A 10,935-nucleotide genomic window follows, 5' to 3' on the forward strand; every position below is an offset into this window, starting at 1 on the left:
AACCATATAGAAATGCCCTTGCAGTTACTCAGAATACTCTAGCAACTGCATAGCAATGCCATGGAAACCTCCCAGAACACCCAGGCAACCACATAGCAACATGGTATCGATCACTCAGAGCACTTTAGAAACCACATAGCAACACCCTTGCAGCCACCCAGAACACCTTATCAGCTGCATAGCAATGCGCTAGCAACCGCTCAGAGTCAAAACACCTTCTTAACAGATTAGCAACATCCTGGCAACCACCTAGAATACCCTTACAACCATTAAGCAATGCCCTGGTAATCTCCCAGATACACTAGCAACCACATAACAACACACTAACAATTAGTTAGAACCCTTTGGTAAAAACAATGGAAAGCACTGCTCTAACAACTACTCAGAACACCATAGAAACTTCATAGCAATGCGCTAGCAGCCACCCATTACATTGTGGTGGCGAGGTTTGTGCAGGCAACATCACTTACTTTTTATTTAGTAGTTAAATGTAAAAATCTACTCCTTTTTTTGCTGTTTAAATTGATACTTGTAATGTCCTTTCATATAAAACATTTGTATTATATTATAAAACCGATTTCATTTAAGCACTTGAATGACAATGTAATTGACCCTCCGCTAAGCTCCGGCCCCCTTGGTTACGGTTGCTCTGACAAGCTCTGCAGAACTCCCCATAGGAATAAATGGGAGATTGCCGTGAATGATGCAGTTTTGGCAAAATATTCTCAGAAACGGAATGGATAATATTATTACATGGGCTGAACTGCAAAGTGACACTGTAATGCATATGAATCTGTATTTTGTTAAAGTAATTGTTAAATTACACAGTAATTTGGTTAAAAACTGTGGAGACTGTGAATCAGAATCAAGGCAAATGATTATTACTGTTTATAACGTCTCATAACACACTCATTTTGATGCTGTGAACTGTTTATTTACTATCGCTTTTACTATGACTTGAATCAATTCATACATTAATTAACGTTCAGTTATTAGCTTTAATTTACCTTGGATCAAATGTAGGTGTCGTTGCAGATATGATATGTTCATTTATGAATGAGGATTGACACAGTTTAATTCATAACATGCTCTTCTCCAGATTTATTTAAAGATTATTTAAAAAAAAGAAAGAAAAACTCTGCAGGCATCCTCTCTGGGTAACTCGTGTCACTATTACAAATGACCCGGCAACAACGTGTTTTACATTTTTTTTATTATTTTGATAAAATCCCATTTAAAAGTACTCAAACACACATTACTCCCATTGGCTCTCAGTGGAAAATAGCAAACGCATGTCAGAGTGATGGCGGCAGGGCAACAATTGCTAAGACAGGATTGGTCAGAAACGCTTTTAAGGCGGGGCTTAGCAAAGAGTCAACTGTTAGAAACCTTTCCAAAGGCAAATGTCATCCACTGGCTGGCTAAAGAAGATAACATGAGGGTAATAAAAGTGATACATCTTGGAAGACAAATGCATTTTTGTCCAGCAATCTCTGCTAGTGGTTGGCAAGCCCGCTCTGCCCTGATGCCCGCCGCAGTTGGTGTGATATGGGACAGGAGTTGGCACGGCCCCTGTCAATGCTGTTATGTAATCCATCTGTGCAGCCACTGTGGGCACCTGGCACCGCCTTCAAGACAACAGCGACAGGGGTGACCCTCACAAGTCCCCTGAGAACCACAACTCTCACAACTAGTTCTTCACCTTCAAATGACCTGGAACAAACATGCACACACACACACACACTATAAATGTGACTACCATACACGTGGTGCGACATACATGGATCAATAATTAAGTTGGGTTTGATTTTCATCAATATTAAACTCTAACTCGGGACATGAAAAGTGGCAATGTTCTTCTTTAATGCTGTTTTTAACATGTATTACACATTAATCCAAACCTAGCTGAGCAGTATTTACTATTTACTAACAAGATGTGTACAAGAGTGGTGCTTGCCTGTTGTTAAGGTGTACAGAATGGTCTTTAGCATATGTAGTTTTATGGTTGCAGGATGAGTGGTTGCTTACTGTTCCAAACCCTCACAATAATATTCTGGTCTCTAGACATGACTCTGGTGCTTCCTTCAATGTAAGACTATGGAAATTATTATTATTTAAAAAAGTTTTTTTTTTGTGGTTATCATCCATAAGGCAACAGTTCAAACACTGTTTACACCGTCATTTTAAAATTAGTTTGTTGAGGAAAATAAATAATTGTTTAAACTATGCGTGGTGTCGTTTTAAGATTAGTTTGTAGTTTAAAATTAAGTTTATACTACATGGAGCGTAGTTTTAAAATTTGTTCTTTAGGGAATATAAAAATAGTTTAAACTATGCATGGCATCATTTAAAAATAAATTGTAGTTTAAATTACATTTATACTACCCGCAGCATCATTTTGAAATTATATTTTAGTTTAAGTTTATACTACACGCTGCGTCATTTTGAAATTATATTTTAGTTTAAGTTTATACTACACGCTGCGTCATTTTGAAATAATATTTTAGTTTAAGTTTATACTACACGCTGCGTCATTTCGAAATTATATTTTAGTTTAAGTTTATACTACACGTCATTTTGAAATTATATTTTAGTTTAAGTTTATACTACACGTCATTTTGAAATTATATTTTAAAGTTTATACTACACATCATTTTGAAATTATATTTTAGTTTAAGTTTATACTACACGCTGCGTCATTTTGAAATTATATTTTAGTTTAAGTTTATACTACACGCTGCGTCATTTCGAAATTATATTTTAGTTTAAATTAAGTTTATACTACACGCTGCGTCATTTTGAAATTATATTTTAGTTTAAGTTTATACTACACGTTGCGTCATTTTGAAATAATATTTTAGTTTAAGTTTATACTACACATTGCGTCATTTTGAAATTATATTTTAGTTTAAGTTTATACTACACGCTGCGTCATTTTGAAATTATATTTTAGTTTAAGTTTATACTACACGCTGCGTCATTTCGAAATTATATTTTAGTTTAAGTTTACACTACACGCTGCGTCATTTTGAAATTATATTTTAGTTTAAGTTTATACTACACGCTGCGTCATTTTGAAATTATATTTTAGTTTAAATTAAGTTCGTTGAGGAAATGTTTTCAATACTATGTGCCTCGTCCTTTCAAAATTAGTCAATAATTGTTTATACCATGCATTGCATCATTTTAAAATTAGTTTGTAATTTAAATTACGCACAGTGGCATTTATAAATTTGTTTGAAGAAAATAAAAATAAAAATTTAACGTTTTTAAAAATGTTAAACTACATGCAGCATAGTTTTTAAAATTAGGCTACTTTGTTTTCGTACTTTGTTTTATACAATGTGTGATGTTTTAAAATTAGTTAGTTGTAGAAAATAAACAACATCATCTCTAAACCACATTATGTTTTTAACCAAACTTTTTTAACAGCTGTTTCTAGGCATAGGTGAACTAGGCCAGGGGTTCTCAACAGGGGTGGTACCACCCACCAGGGGGCATTCAAAGGATGCCAGGGGGCACTGAGAGCAAATTAGTAGAGAGGGTCATCAATCATAACAGTCAAATCTATTGTCAAGTTCCTCTGCATTAAAATGATTAGGAGTATATCAGTTGGTCCTCAATTATACGGGTTGGTACGCATTTGTACCGCAGTTCATCTGATTTTGAAGTCTAGCGACACATCTGAAGTATCTGATTTAGCAGCGTCAAATACACAGGTAGAGGCACAATCTCGGCTAATGCACCTGTATTGCTCTGTAGATGGATACGGCTCAATGGACAGAGCAGCGCGAGCGCAAAGAAGGTGCGTTTTTACTCGCAGACCAGTCTTGAACTATTAAACATGCAGCTTTGAGAGAATCATTGAGAAGTACGACTTGAGAAGCGGAAATCATATGAATTCAGCACAGAATTCTACATCACCACCCTTGAATTTACTATAGTAACACTAACTCTACTTTAGGCAGAAATAGATTGATAATAAATATGATCATATTATGACTTCAGCTCTATTACATTTGTCATAGGCTACATTAGGGGAGTGAGGGAATATAATTAATTATTATTACAACTTATAAATATTAATATTTTGTATTTATTGCTTTTACATGTGTTTAGAGTAGGTCTACTGTTTATAATTACAAAAATGCCATAGTTTGTTTTATAGAAATCATTTAACATCTAACCACGGTAATGAAGATCCAACAACACAAATTAAAAGAAGTCTGTTTGCCTGAAGCACAACAGAGTTTCTTTGTGTGAAGTTGACTCAGACTGTTGCAGATCTAAGAGGAAATTCTCACTAATCAATGCAAATGCAACAGAAGAGAGGAGTAGATGTATTATTAATGTGATTTCACAAAAGATTAAAGAAATATTTTATTTTATTTGCTCAAGAGTGCACAACACAATGGACTATATCTGGCTCTAAATACTCAACTGCAGCCAGACTTTCACAGTTGATTTTCATGAGCATTCGCTGACTAAATCCCTTTAGATTTTTTAATGTAGTGATGACAGACATGATGAAAACAGGGCAAAATGTTTTAAAATGCATGTAAAAAAAAAGACTGCTGTAAACACAGCTGTTGTGTTTAGATTAATAGCATACAGTAACTATGCCAAAGATTAACAGCAGTGCATTGGCCATCTGGAATCATGACAAACTTTTTTTTCTTTTTTTTTTTTAGCATTAAAGTCAACATGAAATTTTACAAAACCGATTCCAATTTTGAATCCGACTTCAAAAACCTACAAATATTCAACATTAAAGCATATGTTTCGATATTTATGATGACAATAAATAAAACATCTGGAAGCCCACCAGGATTGCCCTTTCAAATATTCATTTATTTTCCCGTTCAATGCGAAACACACAGGAAACATTCGTCTATACATGAGAAAAGGTCGACACCTCAGTGGCCCGTGTCCAACTGAAGACATCAGAAATGTTGTAGGGCTGACAAGTGTTCAAGAGGGCATCACCCCTTTTTTTTTTTTTTTTTTTTTTTTTATCTCAGTCAGTCCAGAACATTTTCATCCATCGTTTACTCCAGAAAAGCATCTCTATGACTCTCCTCCCCTCTTTATCCCAGTCCGCCTGCTCTGAATCAATAATGCAGAGGAGGATCCAGGCGCGTTGAAACGCTTAATCAAATGCATGAATTTTATATGTGTGACACACTGCTCTGAATTCTGCACAAATGAATGGATGATGTGGGTGTTATCAAGGGCTCAGTGGCTCTCAAAAAATGAAAATGATGTCATCATTTACTCACCCTTATGTCGTTCCAAACTGACATGACTTTCTTCCGTGGAAAACAAAAGGAGATGTTATGCAAAATATTTGTGATTAACAGCCCCAATCATTTAATTTCATTGCATATTTTTTTTTCTATACAATTAGTAAATACAAGTAAATGGTGACTGAGTCTAACACTCTGCCTAACATCTTATGAGTTCCATCAAATTCAAACAAGTTTGGAACCACATAAGGGTGAGTAAATGACAAAAACAAAAACTCTCTAAAAGAGGTGAAAAAATAAATATATTATCAGTTTCTTATTGTCCATAATGTACACTGCTCCGTGTTTATTTGAGGCATTCCTTTAGTGCAGACACAATGTCATCAAAAATCCTCTCTCTGTTTTCCTTCGTGACCTGTGGATGGAAAAACAGAAAACAAATATTCCAGGTTCAATATAATCAGGAATCAATCTCAATCGACAGTATTTGTGACAATGTTGATTACCACAAAAATTCATTTCAACTCATCCCTCCTTTTATTTAAAAAAGCAAAAATCGAGGTTACATTGAAGCACTTACAACGGAAGTGAATGGGGCCAATTTTTGGAGGGTTTAAAGGCAGAAATGTGAATCTTATAATTTTATAAATACACTTGCATTAATTCTTCTGTTAAAACTCATGTATTATTTGAGCTGCAAAGTTGTTTATGGTCGCTTTAGGGTTTACGGCGTTACGTCGCCATGGAAACGAAGCTGTAAAATTGGATATAACTTTACACAGAAAAGGTTACTAAGCAATTTTATCACACTAAAATCATGTTTACACGCATTTCCTTTGTTTTGGATTGGCCCCATTGACTTCCATTGTAAGTGTCCCATTGTAAACAACGATTATTTAAGGTAAAGGAGGGATGAGTTGAAATATTTGTGGTAAACAACATTAGAAAATCTTGAGCATTATTAAAGGAATAGTTCATCCAAAAATGAAAATTCTCTCATCATTTACTCACCCTCATGCCATCCCAGATGTGTATGACTTTCTTTCTTCAGCAGAACACAAACGGAGATTTTTAGAAGAATATCTCAGCTCTGTAGGTCTATACAATGCAAGTGAATGGTGACCAGAACTTTGACGCTCCAGTGGTTTAATCCATATCTTCAAAAGCGATATAATAGGTATGGGTGAGAAACACTTTAATATGTAAGTCCTTTTTTACTATCAATCTCCACTTTCACTTTCACTTACACATTCTTCTTCTTTTGTTTTTGGCGACTCACATTTTTGTGCATATCACCACCTACTGGGCAGAGAGGAGAATTTATAGTAAAAAAAGGACTTAAATATTGATCTGTTTCTCACACCTATCATATCTCTTCTGAAGATATGGATTAAACCACTGGAGTCTTATGGATTACTTTTATGCTGCCTTTATGTGCAGTTTGGAGCTTCAAAGTTCTGGTCACCATTAATTTGCATTGTATGGACCTACAGAGCTGAGATATTCTTCTAAATACTTCATTTGTGTTCTGCACAAGAAAGAAAGTCATTCACATCTGGGATGGCATGAGGGTGAGTAAATGATGAGAGAACTCACTCACTGCATGCTTTCACATGCCTCGGAGCAGACAGCTGTCTGCATGACATACTGGTCTAGACATACTGGACGATGACTCAAGGATGAACTGCCAAATGTAGCCATACTTACTGTTTCCTCTTTTAGTGCAGACCGGCATGTATCACACAGCCCTGCACTTTTGATTTTTTTCCAAAGTTACGTGAAAAATACTTGAAAGTTCAACATAAAGAGAAAAGTGCGACAACAAACCAATTCTTTTTAGTCAATGATTTGCAACATCAGTCTGTAGTAGACCTATTTATCAGATGGCCATTGGGCCTGTTAGATACTCTCAGCACCTATATCAAACTATTATATTCTTACCATAAAAATCTTGACGTCCTGCCTGCTGCGCACTTCCTCCACTAGTGCCAGCGGTTTTCCTTTAGGTACAGGGATAGTGCCCAAGATAGAGCAGCTGGAGCTGTCCAGTGTGTGTCTCACCGCACGGATAAACGGCTGACTGAACAACTCCATCTTTCCGATCTCATCAATGACAAACACCCTCCTGTTTCCCTCCCGCATCTGTTAAGAGCACAATAAACACAGCTGCTAAACTTTATTTAGATCCGATGCAAACATTGCAGAAACATGATGATGAACATCAAAAGTCATATAAGTGTGGAATAAAAAACACCTGACAGAACTTTTCTTTGTTGGGTGAACTGTTTAGGGAGGTTAGGGTCTGTACCTGTAGTTAGCGTCCCGTGTGTCACTTTGGACAAAAAGCATTAGCTAAATACAATGGATTTTTGTTGTCTACATGACACGTACATCTCTGAATAGAGGGAGAGCAACACTCTCAAATGACTGAAGATCAACGGCATACTGTCCCACCCTGTATTCACGTCTGTCTGTGGTGGATTCAGCGCTAGAATCAGAAAGTGTGTTAGTGGAAGACTGGAACAGCATACACACAAGCAATGACTGACGCATGGAGAGAGATAAGCAGAGAAAATACCTGACCCGGGACAGACGGCCTCTTTCACCTGAAACTGTGACCACATCAAAGCCGACCCTCCTGCCTCTCTCTCTGACCTCTTCTGTGTAAAAGCCATTCACTGTGACCCCAGAGGAGACCACCGCCTCACACACTTTCTTCACCAGAGTGGTCTTACCCACACCTAGTAGAGAAACGGACATTGATTGAGGGGAATTTGGCATGAGTGTGTTGCTTACCAAGTTGCAAGACAACAACAGCTGCACAGGTCAAACAAATCATTTAAAAAATGCAAGTGAATGGTGACTAAAACTTTGAAGCTCCAAAAAGCACATAAAGGCAGCATAAAAGTAATCCAAACAAGTGGCTTAATACATGTCTTCAGAAGAAATATGATGGTGTGGGTGAGAAACAGATCAATATTTAAGTCCTTTTATTTACTAAAAATTCTCCTCCCTGCCCAGTAGGTGGCGATATGCACGAAGAATGCAAATCACTAAAAACAAAAGAAGAACTCTTAGGAGAGAAGAGCACTGTTTGAAAGTGGAGATTTATAGTAAAAGTGACTTAAGTATTATAGGTTACTTTTATGCTGCCTTTATGTGCTTTTTGGAGCTTCAAAGTTCTGGTCACCATTCACTTGCATTGTATGGACCTACAGAGCTGAAATATTCTTCTAAAAATCTTCATTTGTGTTCTGCAGAAGACAAAGAGTCATACACATCTGGGCTGGCATGAGGGTGAGTAAATGATGAGAGAATTTTCATTTCTGGGTGAACTATCCCTTTAAATATTCCAGTAAGTACCATGGGATATGTTACCATAGTGATGCCATTTAAAGTACCATGCAAATACCATGATATATAAATCAGGCAGTAATACAAAACTAAAAATACTGTGGTATAACCGTCTGCTACTATTACTGCACCATCGCTGTACTTTTTTGTAAGAGTTTATAGGTACAATAATCAAAGATAATAAGGGCTATTTCTGCTTTAATTTACGTTTAAGTTTATATCTCGTACTTCAACGGGTCCTTACGTTGAAAACATGCCACCTAAACAGTCTATAAGAATTAAAATAATTATAGTCGTGTTTGTCTACAGAAGCTGGATGGCATGTGGATACGCGGAGTAAAATTAAGACGTTTTTAAAAGCATTATTACATTTGCAGCGTTTACATGATACATTTCTGTTACTTTACCGGGAATGCCAGTCAAAAACACGTGCTTCATCTTAGATGATTCTAGCTGGTTTAGCTTTGGAACCCATAAATGCACACTGCATACTGCATACTACTTCCGGCAGCATTATGATGACGCAGGCGCAGAGGGCTCACAGTTTACTTTACATGTAAACAGTATACACATCATCTGCTGTTTGGATGACTATATATATATATATATATATACTGTATATACAGTCTTATAAAGAATATGGAATATATATGAAAGCACTTCGTTTATGCTTTAACTTATTCTAATCATATGTAAATTAAATAAATGTATTAAACAATTATATATATATATATATATATATATATATATATATATATATATATATATATATATATATATATATATATCATACATAAAAATATAAATAGGTTTATACACTGACAAAATATCTTACAAAAACACCATATAAATACCATTGTACATGAATGGGTAATCATACGTTTCCATACAGCCTTAGTACTTTTTTTTTAGGGTAAAGCTGTGCAAACACAGTGAATTATGTAATGTTTTTATTTATATGGTTTGTTTACTTATTCCCACTTTTTTTTTATTTTTTATTACTGTGCATGATTTCTCTGCTTCCTGTGTCATGTTTTGTAATTGCTGCACTTAATTCAATAAATTATAAAGGATCCATAATGTACTGTATATACATTTATTATTATAATAATACTACTATATGTAAAGACGGACAATTCCAGAGGTTTATCAATTATTTATGAAAGGGTTCACCACTGGGCTGTGACAACAACCGTTTTAAATATTGTAACACATTGTAGTTACATTGTTGTTTTTTATCACAGAATATATGGTGAAATTGTTATTATTATTGCATGAGAAAAAAAACCTCATATATATATATATACTTTGAACTTATATCATAGTCAATAAATGCAGTTCTAAACAAAAATGCACTTTCTAAAAATACATAATTCATATTGACTTGACTAATTCTGATGTACATCATGCTTTAAAAACAAAAGATATATAATGACTTTCCTAATATTCAAAATATTACATCTTGTTAATTACACCATTTTAGTTAAAATTGCATAATCACAGTGTATATCCTGGAAGTTTGTTGATCACCAGTTCGGAAATATGATGGTAATTCTTGTCCAATCCCAGAGAACCCAGTTTATCTCGTTCCTCCACAGCATCCACATGATCTGACGAGTTATTAGCGGATAAAACAGAGTCTACAGACACCCGACTAAGTGTCCTGTCTTTATTTGCAGGGTTACTGTCAAAGCTCTCAGATGTTCCAAATGTCCTCTGGACAGATGGAGTCTTTGAGGTCTCAGGCCTCTGTTGACATTCGGAGTTGCCGGAGGACGCTGGCACAGACCCGTCATCACTGTCATCTGAAGACAGACTGAGAGCAGAGGTCCAAAGACGTGGTCGGACGACGTGTGTGCTATTAAGAGAACGTAGTGGAGAGTTCTCCACCTTGACTGGGACTGGAAGATCTTTCCTTCTGTGAGATCCACTGTCTGTGCTAGAATGCTCGCTTGAAACACTGTTTCTCTTATGTCTGTATGGTTCTGGACTGCTAAATGGGTCAGGTGAGTTCCCGTCTGTTGCATCCAGACTTGTGAAGTCATCCTGGTACTCTTGTTCTGGAGAACTAGTCAAGCTTGTCCTATGAGGAGGGCTGTTTGGTCTACTTTCTTCCCTGCCACTTTCACTTAAAATCTGGTTTCCACGATTGGTTATATTTGAACTAGGGTGGACATTCTGGTCACTATGGTCAGAATAACGACAAAGTGCACCTGGAATATGGACTCGAACATTTTGGTCTGGCTCAGTAAACAAAGCTTCATTTTTTGCCGCCTTTTTGAAGGATGCAACACGTTTTGTAAGACTTGCATTTGTGCTAGGCCTTGATTGCGAT

The 10,935-nt window shown here is 36.0% G+C and overlaps 3 protein-coding genes across 4 annotated transcripts in view; 1 reads left to right on the plus strand and 2 right to left on the minus strand.

Moving 5' to 3' along the window:
• Window positions 1-10,935, plus strand: part of LOC127414395 (keratinocyte proline-rich protein-like) — a 401,795-nt gene that overhangs the window by 27,545 nt on the left and 363,315 nt on the right. The window lies entirely within an intron of this gene.
• ntpcr (nucleoside-triphosphatase, cancer-related) lies at window positions 4,368-9,117 on the minus strand. Of its 2 annotated transcripts, XM_051652406.1 has the most exons (5): window positions 9,008-9,117; window positions 7,825-7,987; window positions 7,638-7,734; window positions 7,188-7,388; window positions 4,368-5,661 (listed from the first exon to the last, which is right to left on the minus strand). In XM_051652406.1, the coding sequence occupies exons 1-5, from the start codon at window positions 9,036-9,038 to the stop codon at window positions 5,593-5,595; spliced, it is 561 nt and encodes a 186-aa protein (XP_051508366.1). In that variant the 5' UTR covers window positions 9,039-9,117; the 3' UTR covers window positions 4,368-5,592. The 2 variants fall into 2 exon arrangements, with proteins under 2 accessions (XP_051508366.1, XP_051508365.1); XM_051652405.1 differs by having other exon boundaries at window positions 7,638-7,987.
• The window catches only part of map10 (microtubule associated protein 10), a 2,834-nt gene continuing 1,640 nt past the window's right edge, over window positions 9,742-10,935 (minus strand). The window contains exon 1 of the mRNA XM_051652349.1: window positions 9,742-10,935. This exon is cut by the window's right edge and continues 1,640 nt beyond it. Coding sequence (XP_051508309.1) covers window positions 10,098-10,935 — 838 coding nt within the window. The 3' untranslated portion in view covers window positions 9,742-10,097.

The sequence above is a fragment of the Myxocyprinus asiaticus genome, chromosome 23, assembly GCF_019703515.2.
Source record: "Myxocyprinus asiaticus isolate MX2 ecotype Aquarium Trade chromosome 23, UBuf_Myxa_2, whole genome shotgun sequence".
Classification (NCBI taxonomy): Eukaryota; Metazoa; Chordata; class Actinopteri; order Cypriniformes; family Catostomidae; genus Myxocyprinus; species Myxocyprinus asiaticus.